The sequence below is a fragment of the Periplaneta americana genome, chromosome 8 (assembly GCF_040183065.1).
Source record: "Periplaneta americana isolate PAMFEO1 chromosome 8, P.americana_PAMFEO1_priV1, whole genome shotgun sequence".
In the NCBI taxonomy this organism is placed as follows: domain Eukaryota; kingdom Metazoa; phylum Arthropoda; class Insecta; order Blattodea; family Blattidae; genus Periplaneta; species Periplaneta americana.
In genome coordinates this window covers 12923994-12940834 of record NC_091124.1, presented here as the reverse complement: position 1 = coordinate 12940834, position 16841 = coordinate 12923994, and the positions used below count along the sequence as shown (strand labels likewise).

General features: G+C 36.1%; 1 protein-coding gene across 4 annotated transcripts in view; it reads right to left on the bottom strand.

The window, feature by feature from the left end:
- Positions 1 to 16841, bottom strand: part of MED14 (mediator complex subunit 14) — an 82965-nt gene that overhangs the window by 51632 nt on the left and 14492 nt on the right. For all 4 annotated transcript variants that reach the window (XM_069832422.1, XM_069832420.1, XM_069832418.1 and 1 more), the window contains exons 4-11: positions 16544 to 16717; positions 16230 to 16355; positions 14438 to 14570; positions 12223 to 12359; positions 9791 to 9894; positions 7779 to 7896; positions 7015 to 7156; positions 2004 to 2208 (exon numbers count right to left, since the gene is read on the bottom strand). In XM_069832422.1, the coding sequence (XP_069688523.1) occupies positions 2004 to 2208; positions 7015 to 7156; positions 7779 to 7896; positions 9791 to 9894; positions 12223 to 12359; positions 14438 to 14570; positions 16230 to 16355; positions 16544 to 16717 (1139 nt within the window). The remainder of the gene's footprint in view (positions 1 to 2003; positions 2209 to 7014; positions 7157 to 7778; positions 7897 to 9790; positions 9895 to 12222; positions 12360 to 14437; positions 14571 to 16229; positions 16356 to 16543; positions 16718 to 16841) is intronic.

Here is a 16841-nt window from a genome sequence, read left to right as displayed (position 1 = left end):
TTGAGGACACGTGTGTGATTTGTGTTTGTATTTTCTTGTTTTATATTTATCAAAATATTTGCAGGCCTATGCACTTCACCTAAAATTAAACGAAAAATTATATGTTTGTCATGCGGAACTGAGTGTAAACGTTTTGTAATATACTGATTATTATGTATAACCAACAGTTATACAGATAGCCCCAAAATAAATTATTTTCACATGTCCCACATACCTGTAATTGTATGATATTCTTTGTGAAGAGTCGAGTATTGTCGTCGCATGTTGAATTTTAACACACCCTTAAGAATTTTCGAACAAATTAAGCATTTCACATTCTCCCCACTAACTCAAAAAAAATGTCTCTTCCTATTCATCCTTGAATGTACTACGTCCATGATTAGAAGACATTGCGAAAATGTGGAACACTCCGACCAACACAATGATAATGGCAGTCCGCCACTGCTCTTCGTTTGTGCATAAACATTGAGTACAGTACAGGTGGGGATGGGTGAGGCAGAGTGGCTCATTACGTACTGCCTTCGCTTCCGTTCAGGGGCTTACTTGTGAGTACGCTTTTGGAGACGTTTGCTGTATACTGTACTCACAATTGATTTACTTAAACTATGCTGTCGACCCACATTCACTTGCGAAAGACCATGTTCAATGTCACTTATAATATTCGCCTTATCTTCCAAAGAAATCACTTTACGCTTCAACATTTTTATACAGTACATTCACTGTTGGAACACTAGAAACAGACTGATCAGGTAGAAATGACAAACGCTGTTATGGTGTGACTGCGTACTCAGCCTTGGAATGTTCTGGATCACTTCATGGAAACTGGGAGAGGGTTGATGGAGTTTGAAAGCCGTCGAAATCTTATCTTCATTTATGCCCTGAACATAATGTCTGTCCCCTTTTAATAAAAGAAGGCAATTTCATTTTCCGTTGTTTCGATGCTATCAGTCATAATGGAAATGTTTCTGAAAACAAAAGGCAACCCTTTGACAGTGAAGGATTAGAAATAACAGTAGAGTAGTGTGGCTGAGAACAGAATGTCAACCCTTCGATGGCAGAGTGAGGCAAGGTCGTCACGGATTGCCTGGACTTACAGTACAGCTCACTGTCCAGGAATCACTAATCCTACCTTTGTCCATTGACTAAAGGAGTAAGAAACTTAGAATGTTGTTCTTAACACATTCTTTCAATTTTATACAAGAAGGTCTGACTTCAAATAACAATTTGTCAAGATACAAGGTTCACTATAACGGAAGCCAGGGTTCACTATAAATGGAAATTTTAATGTACTTTTTAATGTATGCGGGTCAGGACCAACGATTTAGGTTCACTATAGCCGAATGTTCATTATAACCGAGTACACTATATCTAGAGTTGACTGTACTTTTTCATTATAAATTTCACTTATTTTGAAAAAAAAATCGTTCTTTATGATATTATTGAAGAATGCTGGGTTTGCAGTGGAGGACCTGCCCTTGGGCAGAAAACTATGAATGTATCATGTTACTAGTGATATTTCCATTTTAGACAGACAATTCTTTTTTCTTCCAAAAAATATGTTTAAAATTTGGGTGTCACTATTAAACATGTGGTACCAACGCATGACTAAATACAGTAATAGACACAATCTCCAAAAGGAAATCTCTATTATAATAAGATACGGAGTCAACACCTGTGGAGTAACGGTCAGTGCGTCTGGCCGCGAAACCAGGTGGCCCGGGTTCGATTCCCGGTCGGGGCAAGTTACCTGGTTGAGGTTTTTTCCGGGGTTTTTCCTCAACCCAAGATGAGCAAATGCTGGGTAACTTTCGGTGCTGGACCCTGGACTCATTTCACCGGCATTATCACCTTCATATCATTCAGACGCTAAATAACCTAAGCTGTTGATAAAGCGTCGTAAAATAACCTACTAAATAAGATACGGATAATAATCATTCTATATTTTTTCCCCAACGTGATAGCCAATATGTTCCAATGATTCGTAGCAGAGATTGGACACATACCTCAGTTCAGAAACCAACGTTGGTAGGCGAGAATGGTCTCCATTTAAAGCTGTTTGCAGTTCGGGTATGAGAGGAGCGTCATACTGTGGAACATGACACTGCAGCATCCCCGTGTGAGTGTCCACGGTCACAAGAAGCTGCTCTGCTCGCAGACATGGTTGCAGCACTGGGACAGATAAGATGGCGGGGGATCCTTGAAGGTGGCCTGCAACAGGAAACACACACTTTCATCAATAATGCAAACAAGGTTGGACATTATCTCCCTTCGCCAGTTCCATATCCAATCAAAACTAAAACTCAAATCTATGCTCTCTTAAACACCGCAACCTTTGAAGGCTTCCTGTGTTTCACTTTTTGTCCTTTGGTTTCTGCTTTGTCAGAGGAGTCTACAGCCTCACATGAATTCCTGGAGATGTCTTCAATCTGAATTTACTGTGATCTATGAGGCGCGTCCATAAAGTAACTTTTCCACTCATCTCACAGCTAGCAAACTTTATGTTGCATGAAGCGGTTGTGTGTACGTGATAGAGTAATGTCCTGGCATGGTGCATGCGCTAGCGGAACTTCCTGAGTGCTCTCAGTAGCTTCGTTGCATTCGTTGAAGATGGATGTTCCTATTCCAGCTCCCGCTGCGTGAAGTGCGATCAGTGATAAAGTTTTTGAATGAGCCGATTGAAATTTATCGTCAGCTGTGCCAGGTCTATGGGCCTAACGTCATGAGCAAGCAGATGGTGCGTTGCTCCACAAGGTCGTCTGTGATGATGGTTGGCCTCCCAATGCGCTCCTCATCATGCATATTTTGGCGTCCTGTTGAAAATTGTCTACAGCAACAACGCACCATCTGCTTGCTCATGACGTTAGGCCCATAGACCTGACACAGCTGACGATCAATTTCAATCAGCGCTATGCCCTGTGCATTCAAAAACTTAATCACTGATGCACTTCACGCGGCAGGAACTGGAATAGGAACGTCCATCTTCAACCAATGCAACGAAGCTACTGAGAGCACTCGGGAAGTTCCGCTAGCGCATGCGCCATGCCAGGACATTACTCTATCACGTACACGCAGTTGCTTCGCGCAACATAAGGTTTGCTAGCTGTGGGACGAGTGGGAAAGTTACTTTATGGACGCGCCTCATATGTAGACATATGTCTACACTACACAGCAAGTTTCTTCCAGAAGATTCTCCGTGACAATTATGAAAATATTAGCCCTTTTTACGTACTGTATAAATAACAGAAATTCTACTTTTTCTTCATTTAACTGTAAATCTATGGAGACAATCTAGTACAATCTAGAATACAGATATTACCAACATTCTAGATGAATGAAAATTTATAATGGGAGCATAGATGCAAGCTGATTACCTTTGTTAACGAATCAGCTGGATAACATAGAGAGGGATTACTGCTACCAAGGAAATAAAATAAGAGACTCACTAAATGGTCAATGGGTTGAAGAATGCTGGTGATACTTATAATAAGTTTTCTCTTTCCTTCTCAGTTTATGGTAGAAAAGAAATCTAGAATTTTGTGAATGATGTTGTGGTTGTTATATATTTCACAATATTATAATGTAAAGTAATTGCTTCTACAATATAATAAAAATAAAAATAATAATAATAATAATAATAATCACAACAACAACAATTTGAACTAAGCTTAAATCTGTCACACCTAGACCACGCATAATCTATATATACAAGTGTAATTTAAATTGAATTTGTTATTTAAAACCCTTCTAAACTACAGAGTTATTCAGAGATGGTGAAATGTTGATAGCAACGCTGCAGTATTAATGGAATGGGAAGGAGATACCGTACTATCACAGTTTAGTATTTACAGTTGTGAAGCTCAATACTTACTAAATATGCAAACATAGACAGTTGAAATATGCATCCATAGATAGTTGCTAGCCACCAGGATCGCTACTATCGCCTCATCACAGACTCTTTCCCTAGCAGACGATAAAATGTATTGTACTTTTGATATCGTGTTCTTTTGAAAAATTAACACCTTCCTTCCACTATTGAAACACGAAATACATAAGGTTTAAATGTTAGTTTCATACAGTATATATTATATTTTATAAACTCACCTTCCTGGATCTTTCGGAAGAAGGCTAACTCTGACTTCTTTTCTTAGAATTTATAGTGCTACAAACGTCTCCTTGTCCCATATTATTATTCAAATTATTGTATTTTAGCCATTTACAGTTATTACAACCGATAACGAACATTTCACAGTTTACACAACTTTTCACAACAATGCAAAATACGGCACAGTCAATGCCTTTTCGATCTACACCAGGCCGTAATATATGTTCAGGTTTTCTATTTCAGTGTATGGAGCTCAGTGAATTATTATATGGTTAAACGAGCGTTGAGCGGATTCTGCCGATTTTGGAATAGACACCGACGCACTTAGGTTAGGTTAGTTTAGGCTTTTATTATCCCGTCAAGATGAAGGTGAAAGCGATTGAGTGTGATTTTTTGTTTTCTATGTTGGCAGTTCAAGTACGTCGGTGTCTATTCCAAAATCGGTGGAATCCGCTCAACGCTCGTTTCACCATTATATTATAACTTTATTGCGTATCATAGCTAAGTTTTATTTAGTGTAATGTGTCCATTAGTTCCTTTTACTTCTTGTTGCATAACAGCCTATGTTGCAGAAATAATTACAAAACTGTGTTATTTTAATGTGAACAGAATTTTACATGTTAACATAATCTTTTCGCATCAACATTTTAAGTTTAGAATGGAAGTTATTTTGAGGTTTAATAAAAAAGAATTTATATTGTGATTTAATATAGCACATCTACCTTCCTTAATAAAGACAGAAAATTTATCATACCACTCCTATGAAATTGGTGTACGTACAATTGTTACTTCGTCTCTTAGGTAGTAGATAAATACAATAATTCAATACTCAATTTTAGTATTAAAATACATACAAATTGAATGTGCGGAGTATCATACATGACATTATGCTTAATTATAATGTATAATTGCGAATTTAGGAATGTGAGATATAGTAAACATACTTACTTACTTACAACTTACAAATGGCTTTTAAGGAACCCGAAGGTTCATTGCCGCCCTCACATAAGCCCGCCATCGGTCCCTATCCTGTGCAAGATTAAGCCAGTCTCTATCATCATACCCCACCTCCCTCAAATCCATTTTAATATTATCCTCCCATCTACGTCTCGGCCTCCCTAAAGGTCTTTTTCCCTCCGGTCTCCCAACTAACACTCTATATGCATTTCTGGATTCGCTCATACGTGCTACATGCCCTGCCCATCTCAAACGTCTGGATTTCAAGTTCCTAATTATGTCAGGTGAAGAATACAATGCGTGCAGTTCTGTGTTGTGTAACTTTCTCCATTCTCCTGTAACTTCATCCCGCTTAGCCCCAAATATTTTCCTAAGCACCTTATTCTCAAAAACCCTTAACCTATGTTCCTCTCTCAGAGTGAGAGTCCAAGTTTCACAGCCATATAGAAGAACCGGTAATATAACTGTTTTATAAATTCTAACTTTCAGATTTTTGGACAGCAGACTGGATGATAAGAGCTTCTCAACCGAATAATAACACGCATTTCCCATATTTATTCTGCGTTTAATTTCCTCCCGAGTGTCATTTATATTTGTTACTGTTGCTCCAAGATATTTGAATTTTTCCACCTCTTCGAAGGATAAATCTCCAATATTTATATTTCCATTCCGTACAATATTCCCGTCACGAGACATAATCATATACTTTGTCTTTTCGGGATTTACTTCCAAACCGATCGCTTTACTTGCTTCAAGTAAAATTTCCGTGTTTTCCCTAACCGTTTGTGTATTTTCTCCTAACATATTCACGTCATCTGCATAGACAAGAAGCTGATGTAGCCCGTTCAATTCCAAACCCTGCCTGTTATCCTGAACTTTCCTAATGGCATATTCTAAAGCGAAGTTAAAAAGTAAAGGTGATAGTGCATCTCCCTGCTTTAGCCCGCAGTGAATTGGAAAAGCATCAGATAGAAACTGACCTATACGGACTCTGCTGTACCGTTCTTAAATTCCTTTATACCCTTATATAAATCTCGAATGTTTTTATTCTTACTATTTGTTTCTACCTCATTCAGTTTTTCCTTCAAGTAACCTCTCTTTTTATTCCTAAGTGTACGACTTGCTTCCCGTCTTTCATTGAAATAATTATCTCTCTTCTCCTCAACTGGATCCTGTAAGAATTTCAATTTTGCCTGTTTCCTTCTTTCTACTACCATGCAACAATCTTCATCAAACCACGGTTTCTTTTTCTTAGTTTCATAATAACCTATGCTCTGCTCAGCTGCAATTTTGATACTATCTCTGATATTTTCCCACACGCTATTAACATCTAATTCTTTCTCAACTTCGTCGGAACTTTCTAAAACATAACCTATAATATTTCCATATGAATGGCAGGGCATTGGAGACCACTAAAATCGGACAGAAAGGGGCAACTGGCACAATAAACATAACAAAATACTGAATCGTGCATAAATGCATGTACAAGAATTTCGCAATATTTAATCGAAATAAAGGCGAGTATTACACATACAAACAACGTAATTTTCACATATAAAATAATATTTTATCTTAACTCGCAAGTGATTTATGTCTGAAGTGGCTTGTAATCATTGTTTTAAATTTTATTAATGCAATTACACTACATTTTAGAGAAACATATGTTACTCTTTATGCATTTCAACTAATTTACATGGTTGGAACGCCGCCCTTCGTGATCAGGTTAAGTGAGTTACATGGTCTGCCTTACAGCCTGTATTAGATCACGATGGCAGTGACACAGTCTATTGTTCCTAGTACTCACAGCGCTCCAAGCGAGAAATGCAAAAAATCATCCCAAGCTTCGCAACTGTATATACTAAACTGTAGTACTATTTTGTCTTCACATATTTCGCAAAATATGTACAAATACGACATAAAATAAAGTGCATAGAGTAATGTGATAATTTACATACATTCAACATCTTTCAGCATTGTCTGCAGTTCTTGCTTTAACTCAGTAAGACGACTCCGTGTACGAACGTATATTGTATGCACCAAGAGACGTTCCATTGACAACAAGTCAGATCTGATGGCTCTGTCAGCAATCTCACATTCCTGTTAAAAAAAAAGTGTTTTAAATATTAAATTTAAAATATACAGAAAGTCATAGGCTGATACACTTCAGAACTTGTAAGTGAAATTTAACAAAAAGGTATCAAGACACATAATACACAAATTACATAACAATAAAAATAAAAGAAGACGGAATAAAGAAATGGTAATAATGGGACTCGAACCTAGAACCTCATGCATGCTTTCTGTGACATTATCTATTTCGCTAAGCCCATTCTTACAATACAAGTTGCAATTAATGTATGTAAAGCCAAATAACCTAGTGACAATATCGTTTCAAAATGTCAATTTATGCAAAAAAAGGAATGACAACATATAACGTAGATGTGTTTTGAGTCTACTCTCCAAGCCCTACAACTTGGTAAATGTTTCATTAAAGTATCATGTTTCCGGGTTGTTACCTCCTGTGAGGTAGTATTACTGATTTTGTTCAAAAGAATGTATTGTGACACAATGATTTCATTTTCCATCACATTATGGTGTTATACAATAAGAAACAAGGTATTAAATGATTACTGACTTGATAGAAAAATAAAAATACTGAATTAAAATAGAATTTTTATTACATTTTTAATACCACACATCAATTGTTTGTTTATTATACCTTATTCCCAAGTGATGGCACATGGACAACAGTGAGAGGGCGTGCTGGATCATGGGTATCTACCTGTACAGTCAATCGATACCCTAACTCTGATCTTGGGTCCTTGCAGGTAAGTTCCCTGAAATAATAAAGAAAGTAGGTATGTTATATATCAAGTGCGCAACTAGAAGTGGTAACTGAATAAAGGATACCCCAGTTATCTGTACAAGTATTGCATCCTGGTGTGAGCTGTATGGTGTGCCCCTTCTCAGAACAATTTTGTCAACAATCCTCTGTCTTTATACTTAGATAGATAGACGGATTTATTGAGTAATATTATACATACAGATGTTATATTATCGTAATTTTCTCTAAAAGCCAATGCACGGGTCTTCTGACCGTACGTGCTTTGTACCTAAAACGTCCTACTTTGTAGGTTTCGCTCCCCTCACCTATGACTATATCCAACCACTCTCTACAAGAACACACTTATTAAAATGAAAATGGCACAACAAAACACATTATATAATATATCCTAACCTCAAACAGACATAAAAATGTATAAATGGGTAGATACCATTATCCCTTCATCACTTCGTATCACAAACTTCCACAGCTGCACTTCTAATCTGTCTCGCCTTCAAGAGAAACAATCCAGTCTCTCCTTATACTTATTGTACAAGAAGTGACATTATAGCAACATCAAGTAAAAAGTGAATAGTAACAGAAGAAAAGAATAAAGAAGAAGATACAGAAGGCAAACTATTTAATTTGTTTACCCACCACTTCTAGCTGGAGGAAATTAAACACAGAATAAATATGGGAAATGCGTGTTATTATTCGGTTGAGAAGCTTTTATCGTCCAGTCTGTTGTCAAAAAATCTGAAAGTTAGAATTTATAAAACAGTTATATTACCGGTTGTTCTGTATAGTTTTGAAACTTGGACTCTCACTTTGAGAGAGGAACATACGTAGGTTAAGGGTGTTTGAGAATAAGGTGCTTAGGAAAATATTTGGGGCTAAGAGGGATGAAGTTACAGGAGATTGGAGAAAGTTACACAACACAGAACTGCACGCAATGTATTCTTCGCCTGACATAATTAGGAACATTAAATCCAGATGTTTGAGATGGGCAGGGCATGTAGCACGTATGGGCGAATCCAGAAATGCATATAGAGTGTTAGTTGGGAGGCCGGAGGGAAAAAGACCTTTAGGGAGGCCGATACATAGATGGGAAGATAATATTAAAATGGATTTGAGGGAGGTGGGATATGATGATAGAGAATGGATTAATATTGCTCAGGATAGGGACCAATGGTGGGCTTATGTGAGGGCGGCAATGAACCTTCAGGTTCCTTAAAAGCCAGTAAGTAAGTAACCACTTCTAGCTAGCTCTATTGTAACAATCTATTACTTAAAAGCTCCAAATTATTTTAGCATTTTGTTCTGTAAGTTCAATCTGTATCTTGAACACAGCCAATGTCAGAGGTTGTGCTCTAGATCACCTGAAAAAGTATTGACCACTACACCATAATTATCATGTTTTCCCATTGTTAATTTGTTTGTACAATAAAGGTCTTTAAAAATAAAAATAACAGAAACCTTGATAAAATTACTTGTAGTTGAGCCATTGTTACTAGCAGTTCCTTTTAGGAGTAGTGAGTTAGTGCTATACTTTGTAATTTTGAGGAGGCAAATTCGCTAATCTACTTGGTCAGTATGACTGCAACGGTCACACAAATACTGCAGGCTCACTTGATAGCATCTAACTGCCAACTGAGTAGTCCCATGAGAGAGTGACTACTCATGTACAGGAAGATTTCCTGTAACTGGTTACTGAGTTATAGGAAGGATGCGTGACTGATGAAGATATTTAAAGTGGTTGGGGTGGGGGAGGGGGAACGCGCGCACGCACGCACACACACACACAAACCTATTTTTTTAAGTTGGTTATTTAACAACGCTATATCAACTACTAGGTTATAAATCCCACAAAGGACAGAAAAACTATCGAAGTAGTAACAGATTCTTACCTCCAATATGATATGGACAGGCACTTTCCTGGTGTGTATTCATCAACATGGATATGATCGTCCAAACGATCTCTGCACAGCCTAAGTGTTTGAGAATAAAGAACCTGCAGGAGAAAGAAGTATAACTGAGTAACGTATTTCTGACTGACACTTCTTAGAGCGACAGCAAGAAAGGGTACATCTTTGTTCAACAGTGTGAACACAGCCATGTGATCGTAGATAAAGTTGTATAAAATAGACTCCTGGCTTTATTTCCTTTCCAAAGTCAGTGTAAAAATCATTGCTCATAACTGAATTTGAATCTGAGCGCTTATGATTTAATGGCAACTAAAGAAATCATTCAACCCAATCACCTAGTTTAACAAGCTGTGGTTGCGCGAGATTTACCATAAAAAATATCTTACTAAGACATCTCGATCAGTAAGTGCATACTTTGAGCATAGCCTCTGATCAATTCTGCATAAAAAATCTTGCTTAGTTATTTTACCAATATTTTTACAGCACATTGCAAATTCATTTGCAAACTAGACATTAAATCCGAATGCAGGGACTTTAAATATTTTAAATAAAATTTAACCAAAAATGACAACATACATGCTACAGATATTGGAGAAGATTTATGGAATCCCATCATACTGTCTCATGCAAATTACTGTGAAAACAACATAACGTACAGTAAATATTTGTTGAATTCAAAATAGGTTTTTTACTTCTACAATTATTATAGTTCCACCATATGAATTTAAGCAGAGAGTGGAAATGAATTTTGTTTTATTTCAGGAAAAGTGAGAAATCGACCTTCTATTTCAGGGGAGAGGATTTTTTTTTACTTGGTTATTTAATGACCCTGTATCAACTACTAGATTATTTAACATCGATGAGATTGGTAATAGCGAGATGGTATTTGGCAAGATGAGGCCAAGAATTCGTCATAGATTACCTGACATTCATCTTACAGTTGGGGAAAACCTCGGGAAAAACCCAACCAAGTAATCAGCCCAAGTGGGAATCGAACCCATGCCCGAGAGAGGATGGTTTTAATATGATGAAAACCAGTAAATTTGCAAAAGCAATTAAAATACACTCTGATACGTGGAAATATGTTATATAAAATTTAATGCACATTATGCACTTGCCATCTGCTGCAACTCTATTCTCTGGTTACACAAAGATTTTAAGAGGAAAGAATGTTTAAATATGGTGAAAAAACAGTAAATTCTCAAAAAAAAAATATATATATATATATATATATATATATATATATATATATATATATTTTTGCTTTAAAATAATCTCTGATATCTGAAAAATATATTACATAAAATTTAGTGAGCATTTATGGCCTTGTTTGCTGTTGTGCCGTCATTTTTAAAGTTCTGGTGCACAGAATTTTGAAATTATGCTAAACTTTGATTACAATTTCCCGTATCTTTAATTTCGTGCTTTATTCTCATACAAAAATGATATATCTTCAGAACTATTAATGCTACGTGCATGATATTTGGAACACACATTCTCTGGGTTATTTGAAAACTTTTCTCTGGAACAGAAATTTGTTATTTTGTTGCATTTGAAAAATATCCCTCCACATTTCTATAAAAGTACCTCTAAAATTCCTAATTATCTTACAATTTTGAAAGCCAATAACAAAATTATGTTCCAGATATTTTAAAAAATGCACCTTAGAAGTAAAATATCGAAGAGATTTTGAATTTATCTTAAAATATATATAGGCCTATGTTTTAGTGAATTACTGTATTCTTGTACTTTTTTCCCCCCCCAAAATTTGAGCTTTTTTTAAAAAAAAAAAAAAAGATCTATAATTTAATTTGTTGCAGCAATGATATTTCTACATACAAAAAATGAAGACTGCACATCAATTAGGAAAATAATTTCAAATTATACTATCCTCTCCCCTTAAGAAACTACGGTACAGTATCGATTATCCGAAACAACTGGGGATGGGGGTGTTCGAATAATTGATTTTTCAGATAACTGATCATTTATGAAAACAAATTGTACCAGTGTCACAGAAGTAGTGTGAAACAAAGAAAAACTGTTATTAAACACAAAACTGTACATACACATTTTGTATCACATGTCTTACAAATAAAACAGAGAACTAACTAGCCTAGTTTGATAAGTTCAAAATGGTCATTAAACTAGGTCTACAGTTTAGGAAAAGAAGTCCAAATTTTTTTTTTCCTTCAGAGCTGAGACTCATTTTTTTGCAGCCAAATCTCGCAAACAGTGCTAACAGAACTTCTACATGGCGCACACGCAAATTTGAATTTTCCGACTGGAACGCTTTTGATTAACCGATGTTTTGGTTGATCGGTATTCGGATAATCAATGCTCTACTGTAGTCATTCTACTGTGTTCTTCCTCTCCCAGGTATACATGAAGTGTAAGTTGATTGTATCAAAACATACCTCAAGTTGAAGACTCTGGCAGAAAAAATGCAGGCAATTGTAGACCTCTGTCAGAGGCTGAGGATTATCAACCAATCTCGACTGGATTACTTGATGTATATATTGCACTTGTAAAGAATGAACCAACGCCTTGCCATCTGGAACAAATAAAATTAAACATAATTTCAAGTATATCATCATCATCATCATCGACTTCATCATCATGATTACCACCATTACAACTCACCAATTAAGTTACAGTAAAACCTCGATTTAAGACGCGCCCGCTTATTATGCTATCCACGTAATACACTTTTTTTGACCGGTCACTGCACATTTCATATACAACGCCTTTATAAAATATCACATTTGTTGCGCTCAAGTCCTGTATAATACGCTATTTTTATGGAATATTTTCGATGAATTTTCAGCAATGTATGTAAGAGAAATGAAACATATTGGCCATTGAACTCACTGGTGCCATTAACCTGAAAAATACTGGTATTCAACCCTTTACCTGCGGACTTAAACCTTCATACTGTACAATACCCAACCCTCTTCTTACACTCTCTTATTCAGCTCTTTACCTGCACGCTTAAAGCCTACATACAGTTACAATACCCTGCCCTCTTGCTAACCCTCTCTCTCAAACAGCATTCCTCACTCGGCCGTAATAAAATTCTGTAAATTTTTGCTGCTCAGTTTGTTGTCCTTTAGTGTATCAAAGTGTTTGTGAGTGTGATTACAACGAGTGTTAAACGAAAAGCGGTGTTAGAAAAATTGGAAATCTTACGAAAGTACGACGAAAACAGTACTCTTAAACAGAAACAACTTTCTAACTGATTAGGAATCGCATCATCGACATTAAGGACGATAATAAAAAAATCGTGACTCAATCACTGCAGCTACGATGTCGAGAGGATGTAAGAGCAGGAAAGTGAAGTGTGGTAAACATGAGTACTTGGAGAACATGCACATGGCAAGCAACTATAAATGACTTCTTTTCGAAAGAATTAAGTACAGTACATACTGTATCGTAAATGTCTTAGATGTACAGTACAGTAATTACATAATGGAGTAATATTGTTTTATCTTTCGCGAATCATGTATTTCAATAGAGAAAAATGCTTATAGATACTGTATACAGTCAAAATTAGTATACCCACCTAATACATGGTCCTGTTTAATACATGGTACCTTGAACAGCGTCTTATCGGGATTTTACTGTATATAGGTCATATGGTATAGTAAGGTCTCAATCTATTATTAGTACAAGTAACAAAATGGTGGTAATAACAACAATGACGACAACAAGTGTAATAACAATAATACAATTTCTTGCTCTTCTTACTCTACTTTGAGGTTCTCCGAATTTCTGCACCACATAAACAACACTAATAATATATTTCTTTCTCCTCTGTGATCTGCTATATTTTCATCCTTACTTACGTAGACAAGTGTGCAACTGAGGCAGTAACAATAGTAATATGCGTTACAAGAGCGGTATGTTGACGTTTTCATGTTCGAGGAAAAGATTGAAAAAGTGAAACGTAGTTGAGCTTTTTTAATTTCCAAGAACATGAAAACAAACATACCGCTCGTGTATCGTACATTATTTTGTGCGAAGATCGTTTATTACATACCTGAAAGACGAATTTCTAATTAGTTGCAATGAAATTTCCATCTTGGTTTCTGTTCAATGACGGCAACTTTGGAAAACAAATATATCTATCTTCAACATTGTTCCTATAAAATGTTTTCTGTGTTTACTATACTCCAGCAGGCCGTGATATACGTCTGTCTTTTTTTTTCCCCCAGTCTATGATGAGTCTGGAATCTTGTTGATTTTTTCACGGCTTCCTTAATGTTAGTTGCATTACAAATGCAGTAACTTTTGTGGTGTTGTGGAGTTTACTTAATTTTTGCAAATATTTAAAAACAATAAATAACATTGCAATTTAGGTGAAATTGCAGTGGTAAGTTTCCAATTTATAATTATTACTATGGTAAACGTCTCTAAAAATAATATGTTAAAAGCCTAAAGCAGTAAAATGAATGTCGCGCTTAAGCGGTAAGAAGAGGGAAATTGTTATGTGTGTTACGTTGGGAATACTGAATGTGGTATTTCACACTTACCGCGTATTGGTTCTGTGCGGAAAACAAGCAAATACGCACGATCTCACACAAAATAAATTAACGAAACAAAGGGAGTCAAGAACTTAATTCAATACTGTACCTCCAGTTTCTTTATCTTCAACAAGAATATCGATGTCTAATAACCTCCAAGGAATATTCGGTCCATCGCCCATGACTGTGAGTGAGACCTCAAATTCATGTTCCACAGTGAATGTGACACGACCACTCTCAATCTGAGGAACAGTCAAACAGCACAAATTAAATTTTACATTCATAAGCAAAATACATCCAAGATATCACATTCAATCATATATAACAACACAGAAACACATGCGTACAAATATAAAAATTCATATCAAAACTTTGTTTTCTTCTTTTAACTTCGTCTCAATGTGAAAGTATCTGTTCAGAGCGGAAGTGAAATAGCCTTGCAGATTTCTAGAGTGAAAAGCTCATGTTAAGGGAAAAAATGGAACTCTCTGCATTATAATCCAAGTTAATTCCCGATTTACCACGCAAATCGTCTGTAGCTGCATTTAGATTGGCAACAGGCCATGACTGTTTGGCCAAGCACCTGCATACCTGTAGAATTGGAATATATAAATCCCCTAACTGCCCATTGTGCAATTCAAATCAAGAAATGGATTCGAAACACCTCAAAAACTGTGCTTCAGTGGCTGACCACGACAATATCTCTGAAAAATATTGGAGCGCAAGAAGTCAAATGACTTTATTGCCAAATACCTGGCATTAGAAAACAACAACAACGTATATAACAAAAAAATATGGGTGGAAAGTTCCTAGTTTTCTCAGAAAAAAAAAGTTTTTTTCCCCCCCCCCCAAATGTTTAACAATCTCTTATTGGGTAACTATTGCGAGTGGAATCGTGATGTTTGTCCATATCGATAGGAAATCTAATAAAGAATAATTGAGGGGCGTTTTCACGACACTCTTATCTACAAAATCTTCTTTTTTTCAAGACAACTCTTTCCTAAAATACACAACTGTAAATACCGAGTTTTGAAAAATCTCTTTTATTTCAAGATCAATTGAGGGGCTTACAACAAAAGCAGGTAAGTGACGGAAACCTACTTTTGAGGAAATTACAGTTAAAGTTGTACATGCAATGGAATATTATACACTAGTTTGGTGAAATGATGCCCATATAGCAGCACTGCACAGTGTGATCACTTACCTGATTTTATCCCAAAGAAACATCCTTTTGGGCTACCACAACACGCACTTACCTCATTTTTTTAATAATGTCACTTACCTGCTTTTTGTTCTAAACCCCTAAATTTACTGATATACTTACCAACTTTAGCTTAATTCTGATAGCACCATTGGATTCTCCTAACCCAAAAACATAAGGATACGCTAAAACCTCAAAATCGAAAAAAATGTAGATAACGAGTTTTGTGAAAACGCCCCTCAATTTATCTCACTGGCTTATTTCTATAGTGTGGACGGTTTTTGTGTAAATTTAATTAAAATAACCGCTAAATTCAAGTCATTGCACGAAGCAAGCTAGTGACAATGTCTCGGCAGAATACAGCTTACATACGGAGACTCACAGAGTTCGTTAACCTCTTACATCTGTATCACGAGTAGAGTGTATTAGCGATGATGTTGTTGGACTGTACAAACTTCCAACTTAATTTTCTAATTAACTGTGCATTTAATCACAAAACATATTATAGGTTTCCTATTCATTTACGTGTAACCTATCGTCCCTTTCAAGCTGCAAGGTTATTTCACTTCCACCCTGTATAACTTCACTAATGATTACGTAATTATTACATCATATTACACAGAATTTTACAGTGTAAAGTATTTATGCTATTAGAACAATTACGAGAAATAATGCAAACAGAGTTCAAGGACATCTATACCTTCAAATTCCTCATTTGTGGCAGAAGATTTCCAGTTACAAGCCGATGTTGAATAACTTGATTCAATCGCAACAATGTTGACCTTCTTTCTGATGGAGTGATGGGATCAGGAGGTACTATGCGCTCCTACAAAACACATGTCACCACTATAAACTAAGAATACTTAAATTATCTTCGATATAACAATGAACTGTTGTAGTAAGAATATCTGTAGTACTTGTAGAAAACTTTACATATCAGGATCTTTGATCAAAGATGTATTATTGAATATGAAACTTCAAATTATACTACACAGAATACTTCAGCTGCCTCACCCTAATACATGCAGGAAGTCTGGAGTATGTTCCTGTTGTGAGAACCTCTACTGCTGCAGGGATGTGGAAATTTGGCAATCTTGCATGAACCAAAGTTTCTCTTGCCATACGTGCTAACATATCTGCTGTATCCACAAATAACAGGGACTGTTTGTCCAGAAATGCCATTATGTGCTGAAAAAAAAAAGAAGAAAATTTTAAGCTATGAAATGTGTTACACAATCGAGTACAATGTTTCTCAAACAATGATCTAAGGCCCACTATTATCTGCGGAAAATCTCGTGCATATGGCGAGAAC